The sequence below is a fragment of the Chelonoidis abingdonii genome, chromosome 3 (genome assembly GCF_003597395.2).
Source record: "Chelonoidis abingdonii isolate Lonesome George chromosome 3, CheloAbing_2.0, whole genome shotgun sequence".
Classification (NCBI taxonomy): domain Eukaryota; kingdom Metazoa; phylum Chordata; order Testudines; family Testudinidae; genus Chelonoidis; species Chelonoidis abingdonii.
This window is the reverse complement of record NC_133771.1, coordinates 27,432,156-27,456,353: the sequence shown is the minus strand read 5'-3', so window position 1 is coordinate 27,456,353 and position 24,198 is coordinate 27,432,156. Positions and strand designations below refer to the sequence as shown.

The following is a 24,198-nucleotide window of genomic DNA, read 5'->3' as shown; positions in this document are numbered from 1 at the left end:
CCTCAGTTGACTGTGATAGTAGCATAGACCTAATCCATTCTTTTAAAGACCAAAACCAACACCATGAACCTAAATAACTACTCAAGTGCTCACTGGAAACCTTATTCAAGTTCAGAACTCAAATTTGTCCATTAGCAAATGTGATACATCTCTGGCTAAAATCCAAAAGCCAGGATCCAAAACATATGCCATCTGATGCAAAGTATACATTGTGTTTAACTTCATTCACATGAAAACAAGTCAATTTTAGTTCAGAAGACCTGCTCCCTTCCAACGAATCATATCAAATGATTGGATAGAGTCACAGATTCCAAGGCCAGAAAGAACCAATGTGATCATTTCATCTGACCTCTTATATACAAAAGGGCATAGAACTTCCTTAAAATAATCTCAGAACATGTACTTTAGAGAAACATCCAATCTTGGTTTAAAAAACTGTCAGTGGTGGGGGATCCACTATGATCTTTGGTAATTTGTTATCCTCACTGTCAAAAATTTACACCTTATTTCCAGTCTGAATTTCTCACTTCAAGATGATACTTTACTCATAAAATGACCAAACACTCACATTCTCACTAGAGGAAATGAACTGTGTGATGAGCCCTAGAATGGTTGAGAGATTATATAATCATTTCAAAACTCTTAAGTCTAAAATGAGTTGATTTCATCTATTTGGGAATGAAGAAATGTTGTGTATTCCTAATACAAAATTCTTATTCAAATTCTTTAAGAGTGGACCAAGCTGACAGTCCAGAGACTGTCTATTTCAGTCCATGATGGATCCAGTTCATTACCCACACTGAGATCTTTAAGTGTGCAGTGTGCAGAAAGACCAGTGCTATGATGTGATGCCTGGAAGATTTTGTGCAAGTGAAGAGAGGATAAAATAGATAGGCTCCTAAGAGCCTCTTTTCCTTTAAATGAACCAAAAATGCTGCCCCAGGTGTTCATGGCAGAGAATTAGGCTGTTTACTTCTGACTTCAGAACAAGACTTTGAAAGTTAGAACACAGAGTTACAGAGAAAGCTATTAGTTGCTATTTGTATTGTGTTAGAAACCAAAAGGATTGATCAAGATTGTGCTAGGCACTGTACAAACACAAAATAGAAAAACATGGTCCATGCCATAAAGAATTTACAAACTAAATTAAATCTTTCAGAAGTAGCAAACTCAGATACTGGGCCTATTGCAATATGCGTGGCAGAGGGTGGGAAGGGGAATGCATTTAATAAAATGTAAAGACCATATTCTGCTTTCAAGTCTGAGCAGCTATCACAGAATGAAATCTAAGTACTGGACAGAGAAACTGACAGTAACAAACAATCCAAAGTATTTTGAGGATGCCCATCATTGGTCTCTATACACCATTCTAATAATGTGTCCTGTATTTGTGACTGAAGATATGTCACACTGTAAAGCTCCCAGTGGAGTTAAAAGATTAAATCTATCTAGCAAAGGAAGGCATACTCCTTTTTGGAGCTAGTCTAAGGAGTTAAATTTAATATCAGATGGGCTGTCGGTGCCAATAGAAAACCCCAGATGTTGAAGTTTAAATCAACACAGTTTCCAACATGGAGGCCAGCGTGGCTGAAAACAGTATTTAAGATATTGCTGTTGGCAAAAAAAACAAACAAACAAACAAGACAAACCAGGTGCTACCACCGTTACATTAAATGACTTGTGTCTGTAGAGTTGAATAACTTATCCAAGTGCTGGATTTTAAAAGCTTTTTAGCTTGTTTCTTTGTTTGAAACCAGCCCTTCAAGCAAAAATGGGGGAATAATTTACTCTCCATGCAAAGGTTTTATTTTTATTTATTTATTTTCCATTTGGTTCCCCCTGGGGTCAGATATTAAAGAATCACCTTCAGGCAAGAAACAATCTCATCACTTTGTTTCTACTGAAACTGAAAGGTATGTCAGTGTAATTAACACAAGATACATGAAAGCATAAAGAGTCAAATGCAAAAGGGACTTTGCAGATAACCATCAAAAATGGCACGTTTACCCATTGAAAGAACCAGTAGGTAATAATATACAAAAGTGGTAAACTGGGAAGCAAGGCCAGAAAATCTATAATAATAATTGTACACTTACACTCAACATTACTGAAAGCTCATTCAGCCCCCCAGCATCATTTTCGCTGTGGAGCAGGAAATGTTGAGGATTTAATAGCATCAATTTTCATGCTAATGGCTCTGATACATTTTTTAAAACTTTGGAGATTATAAGATGATGATGTGTGCGGTAGTATAAAAACTTTACACATAAATACGACTACATTATTGACAAGGGACAAAGCTACAATTCAGGCAGTTGATGTCAACTTAAAACGTCACCATGGAACCACTCTGTTTTACTTATGCCACCTATAGAGAAAAGTTATTTTAAACAATTAAGACGATAAACCATTTTATTAGTACTATATCCATATAAAAATCTCCACCCCTGAACTCAGATTGCCTTAGTTGTACAGGTATGCAAAGGCCTTTGAATAACTCAAACTGCCCCAGCTTCACTCCACATATAGGCCTTGGAGTACCTAGACAGAAAAGAACATATTAAATAATTTTAAAGGTTATTAAATAGGGTTTTTTCCTGTACAGTATGGTGGTGTTGTAAAGTGCAATGTCATACCTGACTGGCTAAATGCAAATGCTTTATATTGTACCATTTCAAAGTCTGAAAACTCAGAATTCCAATCGGATATAGCAGAGGAAAGAGTAGCCTTTTTCGCCTATGTGAAAATTGTTCTTCTAAAAGAGTCTCCAATATTACTTTGTCCTCTGATCCCAGCCAGGGGCATTGCTATCATATTGACTCAGAGAGAGGAGTGCAACCTTCTGAATGACCAACAAAACTTTCTGGAACACATGAGTTTCCCCATTCTGCTTCAGACATGTTTCACTTATCTACTCCAACTCTGAGACAGGAAAAAAAGAAGAAAAAAAGAGCAAACAACCTTATTCAACGTGTAAATCCACTTTAATAGAGACTTTATCAGGAGATATGTATATCTGCAACTAAGATGGATAACTTCTGCTAAAACATTATCTTGCCTGAGCTGATCTGCGTTGTAGATACTCAGTCTAAATTATGTCGTCTGTAAGATCAATTCAGCTCACAGCTCTAAATTAAGATATAGACAAGAAAGCAGTATAGTGTTTGTTCAGAGTAGCAAATGACAGTAGAATTGAATTCTACAGTAAAAGGAACATCACTGATGCAGTCATTCTACAGTCTATTTCGGTGTTGCAAAATTACTGTAGACTACTTTATTTCTCATTCATTTTAAGTAAATAAAATAAAGTATTTTGCCCTCCAAGACCTATCATCATACATAACCATACTACCACAGTAAACTGGAAGGTACAAGTCATCCAGAGGGCATTAAGTTTCCCCAGCATTAACATATCCGATACATGCTTCCAATTTCCCCTACTTCTAAACCTCCTAAATAATTCTGGTAACAGAAATCTAACCTGAAGCAATTTCAGAAAACATTTCCAAAAGAATAGCAAAGAGGAAAGTTAACCTGGTTTTTAAAAGTCCTGTTCTGTGAGGTGATTTCCCCACTAGAAAAACTCAAGGTCCTCTACTTTTAAGAGCAAACAGAAGTGGAAGATCTAGGTTAATTTGAGTTATTGTCTCAGAAACCCTCTAGAGCACAATGCCAAAGGTGGAAGCTTTCCAGGCATTATCTCAGGAATTTATCAGGAGATCCTAAGGGCATGGTTGTACTATCATTACATCATAGCTCCACAAATGTGCATGTGGATCTGATTTTATATGGTTTTATGCAAGAAATTTAAAAAAAAAACACCTTTTCAAAATTCCCACTAAAATGAAAGCATGAAACTTGAAGTTTTCAGGTTTTGCCACTGAAAAAAGGGGAAGAGCATGACACTAAAAACATTTTTTTCTCTTTTTAGCTGAAATGAATTTTTTTTTAATATAAAAAAATCATTTAGGGAAAAAACCCTGCTCTCTTCCACTGAAAATTAGAGACCACTTTCTGGACGAGTTGTACATGCATTTCACTTCACAGAATAAACATTGATGGATTCCCTGCCCTGAGGAGCTTACAATCTACATAATTACCAGAAAAGCAGAAGATAGTAAAGGGATGGGAGAAGGAAAAGGGCATATTCTGAAAGGTTTTCTGTATGAGAGAGATGTGAATGCCACTTCCCTTACCTTTGGCTGATGTACTACTTAGGAATAAATTAATTTCTTCTTTTTAAGTACTAAAATTAAAAGGACAAAGACATACAAGTGTGGCAGAAGGCTTACGTAGGTAGCAGGGTGAAAAGCTTAGAAATCTTGTTCTCAGCTACATTCTTAAAGTTCTGGGTGAGGGATCTCCAAAGATTTTCCTGCCAGAACAGTGGAGAGCCACGGTTCACTTCTACTATGAAATTTAAACTGGACTTGCTCAGAGCCATCAGCACAATCAGAGAAACACATGAAGTTCTCAGAGATGAAGATGCTGCAGCAAGTGTAAATTCTGAAACTTAAGCAAATTGGAAAAATCCTTGGAATTCTTTCAGCTGAGATTTGCTGGATGGAGAAAACAGTTCTAAAAGCACTCAAGAGTAGATAAAGACCAATGGAGTGTAAGGAAATTCATAAGACCACTAGAAAAGGCTGACAGTACTTTGTCTATATGTTCTTCGGGATAGGAAAAATCCCCCATGGAAAGGGAAACTCTATAGTAATTATCACATTTAGTGCAAAAGGCCATGGTTGTGGTGTAAGGAGGATTCACTATCAGCTCTCCAGGTTCATCCACTCTCCTGGCTGAGGTGATGGGTAGCAGGAATGAAACCTTCATGGATAGGAGAGAGAGATGAATCATCTAATTAATGTTTGAAGGGAGGCTTAGTGAGCATCAGGAGAACAAGGTTCAGGTCCCATTTAGCAGTAGGTTTTTTTTTACTGGCAGAAAGTTTCTGGAGGCTTTTCAAGAATCTGTTAGTCCATGGGTCAGTGAAGATCAAATAACCCTATGAAGGTGGCTGGTACATACTCACTGCTGCCAACTGGACTTGTAAAGAACTGTTTGAAAGCCATGCTATTTTTAGGGAAAGGTGATGGTCCAAAATAAATGAAATAGCCACAGCTTCTGGGGACATACAACTTTGCCATGCCCAGATACAGAAATGCTTCCACTTGGCTAAATAACATCTTCTAATGGAATCCTTTCTACTATTGATAAGGCTGCTTAGTACAGCTTCAGAAGTTGATGCCCATCCAAAAACCATGCCTTGAGATGGTGTGACTGGGGTTTGGGACTTGATTCTACCTTTCCCCTGAGTCAGGAGATCGGAAAAGGACTGAATGTTGATCCAGACGACATGCATAGGAGTCTTGGGAACCAAAACTGTCTGGACCAGTTTGGGGCAACAAGGATGACTTATGCCCTGTTCTGACAACTGTTCTGTAAGACCCTGGAGATGCATGCATCAATAGACACTGCTTTCAAAATTCTCAGTTCCACCTGTCCCAGGGCAAACTGGACTCTTCTGTTTCCTCCACCCTCTAATATAAGGTAATAAGTGGGTGTAATAGGGAGATGTCCAAATGCCCTGTGCTATGCAGATGTGCATATGAGCTCCCTAACCTAATAGGGAGGCATCTGTAATGATTGTCCTGTGCAGTGAGGAGGAAAGTATTGAAACACCCTCTTACACCTTGCAGGGATTCTTCTATCATAGCAGAGACTTTGGTGGTAACTATGGCATTCATGGACTGTTGGTTTGGCGAATACACTGCTTGAAGTCACACTTGCAGGCAAGGAAGGTGGAGTCTGGCAAATGGCGTGACATAAGTGCATAGAATCACAGGACTTAAAGGGACCTTGAGAGGTCATCTAGTCCAGTTCCCTGCACTCATGGCAGGACTAAGTATTATCTAGACCATCCCTGACAGGTGTTTGTCTTACCTGCTCTTAAAAATCTCCAGTGATGGAATTTCCACAACCACTCTAGGCAATTTATTCCAGTGCTTAAACAAACACCTGACAGGAAGTTTTTCCTCATGTCCAACCTAAACTTCCCTTGCTGCAATTTAAGCCCATTGTCCTCTTCTCAGAGGTTAAGGAGAACAATTTGTCTCCCTCCTCCTTGAAACAAACTGTTATGTACTTGAAAACTGTTATGTCCCCTCTCAGTCCTCTCTTTTCCAGACAATTTTGGGGTGAGCTGCTGGAACATCCAAACTGCAATTCTTCAGTCAAGTTAGTAATTCTTAACAAATTCCTCTAGTAAAAAGAAATTTCATGACAAAATAAAATAAATGCTACATATGTGTATTATTGATTTGGAACTCAAAGGAGGTCCATATATCTTTTCTGTTTGCCTGTGAACACCACAAGTTTTCAGAATATGGCATCCTGGAGGACCCCTACACTCTCGAAGATAGTATGCTTTCCTTATAGATCAATAAAACAGTTATCGTCTTATCTGTTCTATCAATAGGAAGAAGACCTACAAAATTTATCTTTTGATGAAAATAAGAAACTTAGGCTTGGAAAACAGAAATGTCCTCCAGAAGTGATCTTAGTAAATAATTCCTTCCTGAGCTGGTCCACAAAGATGCTACAGGGTTTTCTTTATGGTGTGTTAGTGCACAGCAGTTGGGCTGTAAATTTTAGTGCATACATGAGTACACTGATGTACTCCCAGGATTTAATACTGTGTAAATAAGACCTACCTTCTCCTCAATTAAATCCCTCTTGAAGACTCACTGTTTCCACGATATCTATAATAAAATGGCTGACTAAATCACCTATTAATTTTATCTTTAAAAAAAAAAAACTTCAGTCCCTCATTCTGTGCACTAGCCTTCACTGAGTAAAGCCCTGACCTTACAAAGATCTATGCACATGCTTAACTTCATGCACTGTGAGTAGTCCCATTGACTACTATGGGATTACTCACAGTATGTAAAGTTAAGTATATGTGTAAGTTTTTCAATTTCTCCAGGAGGACAGCCAGGAGCGGTGGAGTGGATGACAAACTTGGATATCTAACTTTAACATTGTTTTTCAAGTTGCCATGTGAACAAAGTGTTTATACGGTTAAGTCCTAAGCCTGCAACCTTTAAAAATGTAATTCATGTCTTTGCTCTCTTACCTTTCCCTAATGTCTGTTACTCCTTTCACTGAATCACATCTTACATTAGTTTATTAACTCCTCAAACCAGGGAATATGTCCTATTAATCTGTATTGGGAGGCATCTGACACTCTTGGGTGCTTTTAATAATCTTAATTTAAAAAAAAAATACTCTTGGATGTTCTAGTTCATCAGGTTCTGGAGTCAATTGCCATTCGTTTGCCCTGAGTCTAAAGTTACCACTTAAAAAAAATAGAATTTTCTGCTATAGAATTCAGGTGTGTATAGTACGCAGTGTTTTTGGAGGTAATGCATCTGGTTTACACATGAGGGATTTCTTCCTGACCTTAGATACCAATCAGTTTATGTCCTGAAGCATGAGGATAGGTAACACTTGTATTAATAACTATCATTTTCAGATAAAAATTTAAGAAAAAAATACAAGTATATAGGGTATTTTGTTTTTAATATTTACTAAATTCCCCTCCTCTCCTGCTATATTTTATCCTGCAGCACTTAGTTAATTATATGTTCCTTTAAAAAAAATGTTGCTTATAAAATGATAGGTTCCAATTTTTCAATTTCTGTGTGTTGTGGACAGCATGATAATGTTAATTTGACCCATACTGTTTACCCAAAATGGGCAGCCATTAGAACTACAATCCCACAGTACCTTCAATTTCTAAAACTATAACTACCTAATGGAGAGTCCTTCCTCTATTTATTTGGTACAAGACTTCATGGTGTGCAGATGGAATTTATGTGGAACTACCACTAAAGCTTGAAATGAGAAGTCTCCACTCTTGTTTATAAGCAGGGGAATAGTTTTAACCTGTTATTTTATTTCACTGTAATGAATACACAATTCTAGACACACCTGATTTACACCTATGGATGTCAAAATGGGATAATGTTATGCATATCTGAGTAGTAAAGGCAGGAATATTCATATAAATAGATCTGATAGTAAACCCCTTAAATGGTAGGTTCCACTGTTTGAATACTCAGGCAATTTTTGGCTAACGGAATACTTGCTAGATTTTTTTTTTTTTTTTTTTAATTTTATTGCATTGGAGAAGTCCAAAAGGATTTCCCATTACTTATCGGAAAAAAACCTAACAGAAAGTGAGATGTGTGGCAATGATGATTTATTGAGTTTTAAATTATCCTGTTAAATGAGGATGGTAACTATCAAAACCTCATAGACTACATGCTCAAATTAAATCGCACCACAAAACGTAACTGCCCATAAAAATACAAGATAGCCGACAGGATCGTTCATTAGATTGTAATGGGACACAGAGCCTTACACCTCTTCACATCTGTTTCAAATTCAGCCCAAGCAGGTAGGACTCAAAGGTTGTTAACCTGTGATAGCTATTTGGGGGCCTATATGAAATGCATTTACAATTGCAAACCACTTCTCACAGTAGATCAGAATCACTGTGGTATAAGTCTCTTAAAATATCTCTCAGTTCTGAAAGCACTTTAATCTATCAGTATTTTTTCTTTCTTTTGCTCCAGCTCACTAGAAAACTTTTTCAAGTCTTAGGTGATTATCTCATGCAGACACAAAGATGCTGCAGGTAGTGAGCAACTTACAGCCACGTACTGCTATGTGAAAGTCCACATACGGCTACCACAAAAACAATCAGAGGGTGGCAAGAAAATTAGACACTCCCTAACAGAGTTCTGATTCTCCTCTGATTGTGAAAGCCAGATCTTTTAGTAAAATGGAATTCAGCACTTTGTAGCAGATCACCTTGCAAATCTGACAACTGGAGTGAGAGAAGAGCAGTTGGGTAGGGATCTGGAGAAGAATAAGTTTAGGAATATAATGTTTTTTACACTATCAATGTTTGGAGAGCAGTTTGAAAATAGCATTATATGGAACCTGTAGCACAAGTTCTCTTTTCCCCCACTTGCTGCCTCTAAGACATTTTAAAAAAGGACAAGAGACTTATCAAGGGGGACAAGTAGGTGTTACAGGAACACAATAATACAACTGTGGGACTATACCTAACCTAGTGTTGTACAAGGAGATCATTGTTATTTCTTTTGTGACAAAAAGTTCAATCATGAAATTCTTGGATCAAAATAGAAGCTGAGCAATGTGAGTCTGCAGCTGAGGATGAGAGGAGCAGAAACAGCTGGTTTGCAGTCACTTCATTTTCTTTAAATTGTCTGAATTGTGCAAAACACTCTCTGTATCAACTCACTCAGATAAAGTACTACTTTGGCAACTTTTCTTCATCTCCACAAACTATAAAACACAAGAAAATTGCAAGTACAGGTTAAGCAGACTGCCTTAATGGAAGGTACCTATTGGAGACTGATAGGATTTTCTTGAACTTGTAATTACATACTTAGTTACATAAATTGATTTGGAGGAGTTATGACATTAAAAATGTGATTGGAAAAAGTTATTTGACATAGGGCCCTTACCAAGAGTTGGAAGGAGAAGGGAACTGTCCTTTTTTCTGAATTAAAAGATAAAGCTTTGTTTAGGCAATGGCCAGATGCCTAGTATGACAACTGGTGTAGCATTTTTACATCTTGCCTGCAGCAACTTTGAGTCCCTAAGGCAGTGGTGCTGGAACTAGGGCTGCTGGGGATGCTGCTGCACCTCTTGGCTTGAAGTAGTCATAATGAACACTAAATACCTGGTTTCCATAGTCAGAACCTTTACTATAAAAATTGTTCCAGCACCCTGTCCGAAGGTGTTGGCATTTTGAATAGAATGTGATGACCAGGACACAATTGGCATATGTACTGCAGATGCCTGAGATATCACTTCAGAGTTTTAGGAATACTCATTTATACAACAAGTTTCCAAGGGTTACAACAAAAATGATGGAGAAACTATTTCCCAGGAATTGTGAAACTAGGAACTTACCTTGAACAGAAAGGTTTCTGGAGCTATAGGAATAATCTTTTTCTCCAGTGGTTCGTGTGTGGATATGGGAACTAACTCCAAAACCTGACTTTCAGAAGTAATAGCAACAAAAACACTGTTACTGTGATTAAACTTGGCATCTGATATGCAAATGAAGAATCCAATGTGCCTGCCTACAAAATGCTGCTATGATCTGCATCCATGTTTCTATGGTGCTTGATTGTAAGACTCCAACAGAACTTCCTGGAGAAACTCTAGTGTTCATGAGATCACTAGAGCTTTGTGATTACTGTATTACTCTATTTGTATGACAACAGCATCTAGAGCAGGGGTAGGCAACCTATGGCACACGTGACAAAAGCGGTACTTGAGCTGATATTCAGTGGCACTTACGCTGCCAGGGTCCTGGCCAGGAGTCTGGAGGGATCTGCATTTTAATTTAATTTTAAATGAAGCTTCTTAAACATTTTAAAAATCTTATTTAATTTACATACAACAGTTTAGTTATATATTATAGACTTATAGAAAGAGACCTTCTAAAAACATTCAAATGTATTACTGGCACACGAAACCTTAAATTAGAGTGAATAAATGAAGACTCGGCGCATCACTTCTGAAAGGTTGCCGACCCCTATCTAGAGGTCAGGGCCCCATTGTGTTAGGAAGTGGACAAAGAGGTAGCTCTGCCCCCAAAGAACTTTGTTTCCCCTCACACCAAAAATGTAAATTTGACCAGATCAATGAATAAAGCAAGAGATATACACACTAAGGAATTATGTAGGAATAACCCAAATGCTCTTTCCCCTTCCCTCATCCTTCTTTCCAATATATGCCAGGACTTCTGTGAATAATTTCCCAGGTGCCTAGGATGCCAAGTGGTGCATGATTCTAACATCTTACCTGCAGCAACTTTGAGACCTTAAGGCCTCAGCATTTTGCATGGAATGAGATGAAGAGAAAATGACCTATTATTAAGGTCCCTTCAGCCGCATACTTCTATGATTCTGTGAACTGGTGTATGTACTTCATATGCTTGAGTTATTATTTTACTATTCATTCTCCATATTTGTGCTACTAGATCCCAAAGTATGATGAGCGTGTATGAGATATATAAGTAAAGCATGCCTGGACTGCAAGGCCTGCAGGCTGAGGCCTGTAAGATTTTAGCTTAGCCATACTAGGTGTAAACTTAAGAACACTTGTCATAAGTCGGTGACCTAGGAATATCCCTATGCCAGTAAGGTTGCAAAATAAGACACACCAATAGGTAATGTTACAGAAAAACAGACTGCAACACAGGAAGTAAGGGGGGGGAAATGAGAACAGGGAATGGGGGTGAGAAAATTGGAATGTTTCGCCAAGGGGGGGTGAAACGGGAACAGGAACTGGGAACAGGGACACAGGTAAGGCTCTGTGGTTTCACAGCTGGGAAGGGGGACACTGAGAAAGGAAACTGAAATCATGCTTGCTGGAAGTTCACCCCAATAAACATCAAATTGTTTGCACCTTCGGACTTCGGGTATGGTTGCTCTCTGTTCATGTGAGAAGGACCAGGGAAATAAGAGAGTGAAGGAATAAGCCCCCTAACAGCTGAGATCATCAGAACTTTGTGATTATTATTCTATTTATATTATGACACCACCTGGAAGTCAGGTCTCCATTCTGCAGATACTGCACAATAAGTCCTTTCCGGCAAAGAGCTTTATGTTTCCCGTCGCATTAGAAATGTAATTTGACCAGATCAACAAATGAAATTTCCTTGAGAGTTCTACTTGGATTCCAAGATGCATGAGGGGCTAATGGAGAACCCATGCTGAACTTTACTTCTCTTGTGATGCCCAGGATGTTAACTGTCTGATTTCTAGATCCAGATGAAGGTGTCCCTGCTTTGAGAGGTCTAGTAATTGCTGCAGGTGCAATGTGAGTTTCTGGACTATCTAACAAGTCCAAAGAGCCCTTTGGGCCATTCGAAGATTAAGAGGAGGACTTCAACTCTTCCTTTTCCTCTTTTCTGCATCCTTTATTTGAACTGTTTTGAAAGGTAGAAAATTCTTCTCTGTCCCGGATATTATTTCCACTGCCATGGAGAAGCTTTGATCTCTAGTTACTCCCTGGTTTTGGAAGGGTTTTAAACACCCATCCCTTAACTAGAAGTCACCTCTAAAGGGAAGTAGGAGCAGACTTCCTCTGTGAGCACCAAAACAGCCCCCTACCTGGTTACTTGCACCTTCCTCTGAAGCAGCTGGAACTGGCCGCTGCCCTAAAAAGGTACAGCACATAGGTATGGCAATATGGAAGGGGACCAATATGTTTATTAAAACCCAAAAATGTCAAGTGAACTAAAACAATGTGAACTCTGACATTTTGAAAGACTGCCTTTCAAGTATGCATCTCACCATGAAAGGCTTGCTTCCAGAGTCTAGAGTGAAAACTGGGCTGTGTTCAGCATACGTTTTGTACTTTCCTGCCCATGATGGGACATTTGGGAGTGATCAAAGAACGACACCTAAATTTGTATTGCATCAAGTAGCTAGTCCTAGGTTCTCAGAAAGAATTTTTGCAGGCACATCCTGAGAAACTCAGTCAGGGGTGAAAGCTGATGCATGGAATCAGCAATCATAGCTACCGGGGCTACTTAGTTATGAATAATCACAGCTGGGAAATGACTGATGAAGTAAAGTTTAGGACTTCTGTAAATTTTACCATGTTGGTAACATTACGACCAACCATGACTGTTTTGATTCCTGGGTGAGCAATTCTTGGCATTCAGTTCCGAAAGCTCTTCCTGATTTTCAACAATTGGTGGCTATGAATTCTTCCCAGCAGTTGTCCAGTTAGAAATAAGTTTGCTTCTCCGGACAGAACAAACTATGGTATGTTGTCTAGGTGCGTAATTTACAACCTGTGCTTCATTGCGACTACCAGCCATTTTTTAAGACTCTCAGTGCAGGGAGTAGATCAGAAGAAAGAGTCTTGTAAAGAAATCATGAGTTCTCGTCTACACATGCTCATTTTCCCTTTATCATTTTGAGGATTTTCTTTGTTTGGAGGAAAATTTATCTAGGACCCTTGGACGCTTCTGTTCCAGATTTTTGCTCTCCTAGGTGAACAGTCCCTTGCGAATACCCTTGGTGTTGATAGTGACCAATGGCTTGGACAGTGAGGGCTGAGGTGTCTCAGGCCTCAGGGGAAAGGGATGCAAAGTCCCTTCCCCACAGTGAAGCAGAGTCTTTTGCAGGACTAACTCCCTGATCCGGTCAGATAGCACCTTGGTCTACAGATTCTCTCCTCAAAATCTCCTGATCAAACTCTTATGCATAGAGTTAGTTTCTGGGAGGAGATGGGGCAACCCAACATGCTGGTCTGATTCTAAGCTGCATGCTGTGGCAATGCAAGGATCAGCTGACAATGAATAAGGCTAAGATTTTGTCTTGGATATTTTTAGTAAAAGTCACAGACAGGTCACAGGCAATAAAGAAAAATTCACAGAATCCCATGACCTGTCTCTGACTTTTACTAAAAGTATCCATGATAAAATAGGAAGGCACTGGCAGCTGCAGAGTGGCTGGGAACTCTGGGGCCCCCACCACCCATGGCAGCTCAGAACTCCAGGATTCCCCTGCCCCACTCCAGCAGCAGAAAGCACTGCTGGGGTCCCCCTGTCCTCCCCCCAGTGGTGGGAAACAATGCCGAGGTCCCCTGCCACGTGACGATGGCGGGTGGGGAGCAGCCAGGGGTCCCTCTGCCCCATGGTAGCAGCAGGTGGGGAGCTGGTGGGGATCCCCCATGCCCACAGAGGCTGGTGGGGGTCCCCTGCCAGCAGTGCCTGGGAGCTGCGAGGTACTTCTGCTGCAGCTGAGAGCATGGGGGGCCGCTACCTCAGGCAGCGGGGGTATGTTACCGCTCCCTGCTGCTGCAGAAGCCAGCGGGATCCTGCAGCTCCCAGCTGCCAGGCTGAAGTCATGGAGGTCTTTGGAAGTCACGGATTCTGTGACTTCTGCAACCTCTGTGACAAAACCGTAGCCTTAGCTATGAACAGGCAGAGTTTAATTTGCCCTCTCTAGAGCTGCCTCACTGCTTCTCCCTGTGCTGGCTGGACAGCTCTGCCATGAGTGAATGGAGGCAGAGGAGTCCCAGAAAGGAGGTACTGCTAGCTGGAGATCCAGGTGATTGAACCCACCGCTCTGCCAGATACCTGATCTTGAGGAAGAGGAGTAAGAAATATTGTAAGTCACTATTCCAATAAAACAAATACAAATTAAAAAATAAAGATAAAATGGTCCGGAGAAACTGAACCATCAACTTGTTCGGCTGCTGGAGGCAGAAAATCTAGTAGACCGAGATGAATGGTTGAGTTTAGTCCCTGAGCCTCCAAGAAACAACACTGGACCACCTCCAAAATTCCATAGGTGGGGACATTAACTATTAGTGATGAATAAGGAGAGAATCCATAAAACAGAAAGAAATTGGTCAAATCAAATCAGTGAGTAATTATCATTTGGTAATCAATTTGCAATGCAGTATTTTTGACCTAAGGAACAGTGCAAAAATACACTGTCTCAAAACACACAAAAGAAAACTTTTGGAACAACATAGTTCTTGTTTAGACAGACAGTATAGTCTTCCCCAGAAGTGTAATATCCATGCCGGCAGATGACCTATTCAGCATATGATGAATGTTTGTAAAGTGCTTTGGAAATGGACAGCGCTACTGTATACAAATCCTAAATAACTTGACATATCAAAAACATGTACTATACTTTTTTGAAACATATGTTAAGTACTTCTCTGTTTACAGAACAGTAGAAGAAATAATTATACACAACGTGGCTGACTGTCCAAAGTGCAAGTCAGAGCTGCCCCTTAACAGGCTTAATACAGGCTTTTTAGAATAGATTTTATATTGCATATTAATGAATATGGGAAAAAAAGAACTAACCCTGTAGAGGGGGTGGCATTTGTCCTTGAAACATGGTGCCAAATGAGCATAGATCTGCAGGCTATAGTAATAACTTGCCAGCTGGAGAGATAAAGCAGAATGTGATTGCTTTTCAAAGCACTTGTTGGCATCTACCACCTAGGAGAAAAAGGACATTAACTTAGATGAAAGAATTAACAAGTTTATAATTGTTAAGTCCACAAGCTTTCTAGAAGCTAGTCTTGAACCACGGTTTAGAAGTAGAACTGTCTATGTGTGTTTTTCTCCCCCCTAAAAGGGATTTAATACAGAGCAAAAATGGACATACCTGCATCAAAATACATAACAAAAGACCACCTGTATTACACTAGCTCCTGTCTTGACGCTACCGCAAAATATCACTCAGCTACATTAAATATAATTCTGATCCTTCTTTACTAAAATGTTAACTTCCGAATTTGTCAGCCGCATTTGACTTATTGTTGTGCGAAAAGGCTCGATAAGTTAATTTTAATATCAGGATGTATGGCTCCCACCACCACTCACAACACAACAGTTCAGTAACATCTGTTCAGATTTTCTTCAACGTTATCAGCCCAAAGCTCGATTTTGTAGAGATCAAGGATATGAATTTTAAGCCCAAAGAAACCGGTTTCCAAGTTTATAAGCAAGCAAATATGTAAGAGGCTAACGTCTGCAAGCGTGCGCGCACACACACACACACAAACACAGAGGTAAACTTACCTGTGGTAATGCAAGTAGGTAGGCAAGAGATAAGGTCATATCATTTGGTAAAGCATCACTAGCCAGTTGTAACAGAACTGAAATACAGGAGGGAGGGGGAAGAGGGGAAATAAAAGTTTGATTACTGACCCATCTGTCCTTCACAGTTAGCAAGTGAAATATTTACCATGTAACCATATTTTTAGACTGTAGCTTGAAGCATTCTATATATGTTAAATTAAATATTCATGACTGCAATCCAGGAAAAGATACTGTGTAGTTGAACTGCAATCCCGATTTACCATAACTTCCAAAAGCAAAGCATTTATACATTAAGCAAAGAAGGTGAAATACTGCAGTATGAGACCCCAAAACAAATTGCTGAAACATTTTCTGCACTGATTTACAACAACTAAATCTGTTGGTTGTAAAATCCAGGCAGTAGTATAAAGTTATGAGCATTAAAGAAAACCAAGCAGAGGAATAATGGTCTCAAGTTTCAGCGTGGGACATTTATGTTGGATATTAGGAAAAACTTTCACTAGGAGGGTGGTGAAGTACTGGAATGGATTACCTAGGGAGGTGGTGGAATCTCCTTCCTTAGAGGTTTTCAAGGTCAGGCTTGAAAAAGCCCAGGCTGGGATGATTTAGTTGGGGACTGGTCCTGCTCTGAACAGGGGATTGGACTAGATGACCTCCTGAGGTCCCTTCCAACCCTGACATTCTATGAATAATGTAAAATACATTGTTTCCTGAAGCTAGAGCATCAAATTTACTTGTAAGCTGCACACAACAAAAATCTCAATTATTAATCTACTTTTCATCTTTAAATAAAAAAGCAACATAGTATTGTGTTATTCTAAAGGAAGACCTGTACACTTAAGTATTGATAAAGAACAAGGAAAGCAGCTGGTTCAGATGATACATATTCTAAAAAATCAAGAAAATTAGCTGACTGTTTCACTAACAATTATTTCTGAAAGCTGTTTGCCAACTGATGAGATACCAAAAGACTGCAGAGAAATTGTAGTTGTGATCCAAAATCTATTGAAGTCAATGGGCTTTATATTAGCCCCTAATGTAGTACTGATTTTCAAATAAAAGACAGAACTTCCCTGGCCAGTGCTTTCCTATCAGAAGAATCACAGAGATCCTAGAAGGCAATGGGAGAATGAGCAACAAGTATTGTTATGAATGAACTTTATCTGACAAACTGTGGGGGTCTTCAGGCAGGGCAGGCCAGGCCAAACCCTCTCTGCCTCTGAGTCCACAGCACATTTCCTGACCTTGGCTTTCAATTTCTCTTTCTCTGCCAGGCAGGTGACTGGGGACAGGACAGTGCCTGAGGAAAACCTTTAGTTCAACACTCCAAAACAAAATTTGCTGCTTCCCTTTCAGGGCATTTAAATTTCAAATTAAACTGTCTGAGGGGGGAAAAAAGGAAGAGTCAAGATGTCCAAAAAATGTCACCACAGAAGGTCTGCCATTTGCACTTCTTTGGAAGTATATAATTAGGGCTTCTGATCTTAGATGTTACTCAATAAACATCAATAAAACACACCAATATAAAAAAGAAATTAGTGTGTAACCAATAAAACATCAGAAAATACACCAAAAATGGTTACTTGTACCTAACGGCTTCAGGGGCATGCACAGGAATTTAAACTTCTTTGCTTTTGGAGAGGCATGTTCTGTGCCCCCGTCCCATGGACTTCTGTGCCACAGCCGACTATTGGGACGGTCCCTGCCCCTGCTTAGCCCCCCTCCCCTTGTGCAGTCCCTGAATGGTTTGTTTAACCAGAGCTGTCATGCAGACTACAGGGGTGTGATTCCTCAAGTGCAGTAAAGCATTGCACATATCTAGTTTGTGCAGATCCTGCCCGTGTGCACTAAAGGTTCCCTAGTGCACTTTAACCTAGTGCTGTTTGAAACACTGCGAAGAGATTAATCAGAATAAATACTACTGCAATGAGTAACACATACAATATACATTATTCATTACAGTATAAATAAAAGCCATTTACAAAAGCCTCCAAAAACTCTGATTTTTTGTCATCTGCATAAAACTCACAAATTGCTAAAAATAAACCCTGACAAAATGAAATTAATAAATCCCATAAAAATAAGTCTTACAAGTAATATAAATCTGGAAAAAGCAGAGAGGGTAGATCTATGCCCCAGACAGGACAAAAAAGATTCCACCTGCCTCCAGTCATTTAAGAGAAATTGGAAAACCCATGGTTTTGAGGCATGCAGAGGACAAACGATCTTGTCTATTCTATGTAGATCTCCTACTTTTAAGTGAATCCTACAAAGAAGGAACTTTCTCTGAACCTATGAGTTTCAAATAGAAATGTCAGCACTTGGACACCACTTATATATATAAACAGCACTACAGAATAAGGTGTTTTGGTTTTGCTGTATATCTTCTTACCTTGAATGCACTATGCCAGACACAAAAAATATCACTAGCAGTTATTCTGTAGTTCACTGCTCACTTCGGGAACATGTAATAATTCTTCCATCAGTAGATCTCAACACACTTTACAAAGAGGTCAGTATCATTATCCACATTTTACAGACGGACTACTGAGGCAAAAAGGTGCAATGACTTGACTAAGGTCACCCAGCAAACCAGAGGCAGAGTTAGAAACAGAACCCAGGTCTCCCGACTCTTGGTGGAGTGCTTAATCACTAGATCACAGTGACATCATGTGTACTTGTATCTTCTTCCCATTCATTGTGTCTCTGATGAATTCTGTAGTGTCCGCTTTGATTTTTGTAATCTCCTCAAAACCAATATTCAACCCACTCAACCTAAATATTACATTTTTAAAACCCACTCTCGGTTCCAAGACTCACATGCAAACTTTTGTAAACACACTTTTATAAAACGTGGATCAAACACTGCAATGAGGAATCTGCCAAAACCACATTTACTTTCTCAATTATTTGCAGAGCAGGAGTATGATTTCACCAAAATATATAATAATGATAACCCCTGCATGTCTAGCACCCTGCCCCTTTTAACAGCCTTGTCGACACTTACAATTTAAGTCAACATAGCTTCGTCTCTCAGGGGTGTGAAAAATCCATACTCCTGAGTGCTTTTGCTATGTCTACCTAAAGCCCATTGTAGTTGTAGTTCGGTCGACAGAATAATGCTTCCATCAATCTAGTTACCACTGCTTCGAGAGGAGGAGTTCCTACAATGACATCTGCGTCTACACTACGAGGTTATGCTGACATAGCTACAGCACGAAAGCTATGCTGCTATAGTCCATGTAGCATACACATGGCCTAAAAGGAAATATGATATATTCTGATACTCCCTGATCAAAGAATCACTCTTATGAGCTCCCTATCAAGAGGCCTGTGTATTTCAGCCTCTTCTTGTGAGCTTCTCACCCCAGGGGAGTGAGACTGCTTATGTGGTTACTTCATTTACAGTGAAAAAGTTTGGAGGACTATTTATAATTGCAGGTTGTCACTGGACTTCCATCTAACTGTGGTGGTTGCGATGTTCTCCCTCAGCCAGATGCAATAAGCTAGTCTTTGGATGCCACGTGACCACAGAGGTTGCTCAGGTGGCACCAGGCCACAGGTACTAAGACTACAGATGTGGTCATCACTACCTATGCTGATAACTTGGCTTCTGACAAAAGCTTCTAGCTCTCGCAAATTATTTAGCTAGACTCAACATTCCTGGATCCTATCTGAGTCAAGATATCTAAAAGATCGCCTAACACAGTTATTATTAAAATCTGAATGTTGTTGCTTTTGCAACTAAGGTTATTTGTGATGTTCTCTATGTTCAGGGCAGGAAACACAATGGTAAGGCTAATAACTTGCATAGGAATTTGTTAACATTTAATTGATGTTCTCTAGTTGCAGAGAGGTTGGAATTCTGGGTATTTTTTCTCTTGAGAACACTAATGAAGCCAGAACCTGCATGATTAATCTTTGGATCTTTTTCAAAATATTGTTCTTAATGAGTCAATTGTCCAGGTACACGAACACCATACTCCTACGCAGTTAGCCACTCAGTACTCCCAAGCATTGTGTGAACAACCATGGCACCAACACCAGGACAAAAGGCAATCTTTTATTCCATTCAGGTTCCTGTACCACGTCCATCAGCATGGCGCCCAAATGCTTTCCAAGACTGCATTAATCAGTATGACTAGTGACAGTCATATACTGTTTTTTCCCTTATTTTTCCCTTCCTTTTCCTAATGGAAAAGTTGCATGTGGATTTACAAAAAAATACATTATAGTATACAATATATTTTTATACATATTGTGCTATATATTTTTATTAGTGAAGGCAAGGTCAAAGAAGTTTGCCTTGACTTGGACTGGAAAGTGGTGAGAACTGTGGTTGTTCTTAACTCTTAAGGAGTTGGTTCTGTAATCTTAGACTAGCTCCTGAGAATAAACTAATCTGCTCTCTTACCGGAAATCTGAGATACATATGGATATATCACCACCAGATGTAAATTTAAGCATCTTCATAGTCCAGTATACCTAATAAGTAGCCTTCTTCAAACTGCTATGATTGCTCCCAAACACTTCACTGTGAATTTTTCTGTAACCCAATAAAGATATAACCCAATTAGAAGTACAGAATTGGGCTATAACTGTTTTCTGGAAAATCTGAAAGTAACTCTTCCCTTTTGCACTCACTGTCAATGTCTGAGTGATGCTCTTCAAAAGGCAATGAATTTCCTGAATTGTTGGTTGTTGAGTGCATTTGAGAGGAGCAGTTTGGTGGAATTCCTCTGAAGTGGATCTTCCATCTCTTTTGATAATTCTGAAGACATCTGTTGTCAAAATAATTTGAAGTTATCAGGGATAAAAAGTCTATAGTTTCTCTTTAAAAGATAGATTCTCCTCCAAGTATGCTGTAAGCCTTGAAACTTGCTCCAGAGTTCTTATAAAATGTAAGCTTTTTTCTCATTACGGAGAAAAAAAACTGTTGTAGAAACCCTTAGGCTTCTGTGCAAAAAGAGATCCTAACCTTCATGTACATCTTTGATGGTGTTTTTTCACTTACTCTCTCTGAATGCAGAGACAGACAATAGATCCAAACACAGTATCTTTATCCTATCTGAGCCACTCTACACAATGCTGATGCAATTTTAACACCAGCTGGGGCTCTCAACTCAAAAGTGTCTCAAAGTGGAAGCCTTCAGAAAAACTGAGACAGTATAGGGGAAAGCTTGGAATGCTTCCAGGCTCTGCTTCCAGGATTGTTCACTGTCATCTAAGAGCAGCTCTTCACTAAGCCAACATTAGCAATGTTTGAGGCACATCACACAATAGTCAAGGCAGTACATCTATGATCCCTTATATCAATTCCTAATATTACCTCTCATTATCTGCAAAGGGCTCATATCACTATGGTATCCAACCCACCTCGGAACACTCTTGAAGATCCTATTGAAGTTAGTGGGCATTTTGCTATAGACTTCAAGGGGAATTAATATAAACTAAGAGAACAATGTAACTTTTCTGTAGTCAAAACAGCAAGAACTGGAATGGGTGAAACCCAAGATCACTGCAAAAAGTATTGTGTAAGGCAAGCATGAGCACCATGCAAACCAAATACCTCTCTGAAAACAACAACATGAGAAGTTTAATTTCAAAGCAACATTCACAGAGGGAAAGCTGCCTATATTATTGATATAGAAATCAATGCCCATAAAAGAGACTGGCTAAATAAATACCTTTATCTTTACCACTTTGTGTATAACATCTATCTACAGATCTATCAAGATCTCTACTCCTCCCCCTGAACTGACAAGATTCCTATCCTTCACCTCCTACAAGGAAGGGAGGGAGGGATAGATAGATAGATAGACAGACAGACAGACACTGCTCTACAGCCAAAATGCTTCTGAAATAAATGTAGTTAAACTTTACTAATTCTGGGTCACTGAGAAAGAAAATGATGCTTAAAATTGTTGATTGGCTCTAGTCTAGCTGTTGGGCTCCAGACTACAGCAGTGGAATCTCCTGGCAGGTGATATTAGGGTTTCCACGTTCCGTGACCGTCAAAAGGATCTTGTCCCATTCCTCTTCATGGAAGGTGATCTTGTAGCCTGCAACAACAATCGATGGTGTGATGGCAGCCCTCAACGTCGTTCACAATCCAGATGAGTGGAGACTGTTCACTGATTCATCGAAGACGTGTCTTAAAGCTCTTTTGCTGCATAATGGCAATGTTTTGCCTTCAATTCCAGTTGGTCATGCAGTCCATATGAAGGAAACCTATGACAACACGAAATAACTTTTGAGGTGCATAAACTATGACCAACATCAGTGGCAGCTTTGTGACGATTTGAAGGTTGTTGCTCTCTTGCTTGGTCTGCAGAATGGATACACAAAGTACTGCTGTTTTCTCTGCGAATGGGATAGTCATGCAAGAGATTCCCACTACATCAAGAAAGATTGGCATCTTCCGACAGTCATTGGAGCCTGGAAGGAAAGTGTTCAGCATCCACCACTTGTTGAATCAAGGAAGATTTTGTTACCACCCTTACACATCAAGCTGGGTCTGGTGAAGAACTTTGTCAAGGCCATTGACAAAACACAAGCAGCTTTAAGTACCTCCGTGGAAAGTTCCAAGGTTAAGTGAAGCTAAGATAAAGGAAGGTGTCTTTGTTGGTCCTCGGATTCGTGAACTTCTTCGAGATGATACATTTGACCATGCACTGCGTGGCAAGAAAAGACAGCATGGAAAGCCTTCCAGTTAGTGGCAATAAATTTTCTTGGAAACAGTAAGGCAGACAACTACAGGTTGTTGGTGGAAAACTCCTCAAGCATACAAAAGCCTTGTTGCAACATGTCACTAAGATACCTTTTGCACTCTCATCTAGATTTTTTTCCACCGAACTGCGGAGCAGTAGGTGATGAGCACGGCGAGCGATTTCACCAGGACATTGCAACAATGGAGAAACGCTATCAGGGCAAATGGAGCCATCAATGCTTGCAGATTATTGCTGGACAGTGACAAGAGATGCTCCATTTAATGAATACAAGAGACAAGCCAAGAAGCGCCGAGTAGACACTGAATAGGACTAACTATGTACATAATAGTTTTTTGCCTTTTTGTCATAATAAATGTTATTTATATAACCCTTTTGCTGATTTTTAAACAGGTGAAATATTATCATGTAAAGCAACCATAAACACATGAAAAGACCTAGGTTTACAATTTATGATTAAAACTCTACTATCTACACAATATACAAAGACATAAAAAGTAAAAACTTAAATATCTTAGAAAAAGTAGCCAATCAGTTGTTTTAATTGTCATATTTGAATTCAGCCATCAAAATACATAATAAATACCACATTTTATCTCTGAAGAAGACGACTTCTCAAAAATTGTAGACCAGTGTAATCTGAGGAGTTGCAGAATTCAAATCTATTCAGTGACCTATTGATGGACCAGAGATGTAGGACATAATTTTCAATAATCTTTGAATTTATATATATAATTATGTTTTATGGTGCTGATTAAATTACTACTCTGTTCTATTTATTTTAACAACTGCTGACTTAAACTTTTACCAAAAGGAATGTGCATGAATGTCTGTTTGCCTGCACATATTTATTAACTGTATAGGGCAACAAAGGCATCATTTTACATAAGAGACAAGCATCTCAACAATGTGTTGTTATACTGCAACCGTTGCTAATACTGCTGTGCACTAGACTTTGTAGCTAGAGAAGTGTACTGGAAGCTTGTTGTAGGCAGGGGCGGCTCTAGCTTTATTGCCGCCCCAAGCATGGCAGGCAGGCTGCCTGCCTTCAGCGGTTTGCCTGAGTGAGGTCCGCCGGTCCCGCGGATTCGGCGTACCCGCTGTCGAATTCGTGGGACCGGCGACCTCCTGCAGGCATGCCGCCAAAGGCTGCCTGACTGCCGCCCTCGCAGGGACCGGCAGGGCGCGCCCCACAGCTTGCCGCCTCAGGCACGCGCTTAGAGCGCTGGTGTCTGGAGTCACCGCTGATTGTAGGCTAGCAGGCTATTTCACCAGCTGAGGAAGGGAAGCAATGTCAAGCTAAACCCATGTTTGTTTAAGGTGCTTGTTTCAGTTTATTAGTCAAACACAAAACCATAAACACTACAAATAATAAAGCAATAAAATTGGCCTACACTGGATTTCTCTTGCCTCTACTTAGCAGGGGAGACAGGGCATACCTTTCACTTATTGTCTCTTACCCAGCTTCCTTCTCCTTATATACCCCTCCTGAATCATATGACAGGCCAGGAGCCCTTAATTCTTTCCAGACTGCTATGCTACCTAGTCACACACATAATCAGCTAGTTATTGACCATTACCCTAATTCCTTTTCAGAGTCACTGCTTTAACATGACACAGTGCCACATCCTGTAAATATGGCCTATATTCTTTATTCCTAGCTATATGAGCTGACATTCAACTGTATTAAAATACGTTTGATTGTACCCAGCTTAATAAGCAATTCATATTGCTCTGTACAAGTGATCTGTCATTATTTACCACTCCACCAATCTG

General features: G+C 39.7%; 1 protein-coding gene across 3 annotated transcripts in view; it reads right to left on the bottom strand.

The window, feature by feature from the left end:
- NBAS (NBAS subunit of NRZ tethering complex) overlaps nucleotides 1-24,198 on the bottom strand; it is a 405,412-nt gene that overhangs the window by 185,861 nt on the left and 195,353 nt on the right. For all 3 annotated transcript variants that reach the window (XR_012655479.1, XM_032778999.2, XM_075063671.1), the window contains exons 39-40: nucleotides 15,674-15,750; nucleotides 14,951-15,088 (exon numbers count right to left, since the gene is read on the bottom strand). Coding sequence is in view for 2 of the 3 variants with exons in the window: in XM_032778999.2 (XP_032634890.1) it covers nucleotides 14,951-15,088; nucleotides 15,674-15,750 (215 nt within the window). In the remaining variant the exon portion in view is untranslated. The remainder of the gene's footprint in view (nucleotides 1-14,950; nucleotides 15,089-15,673; nucleotides 15,751-24,198) is intronic.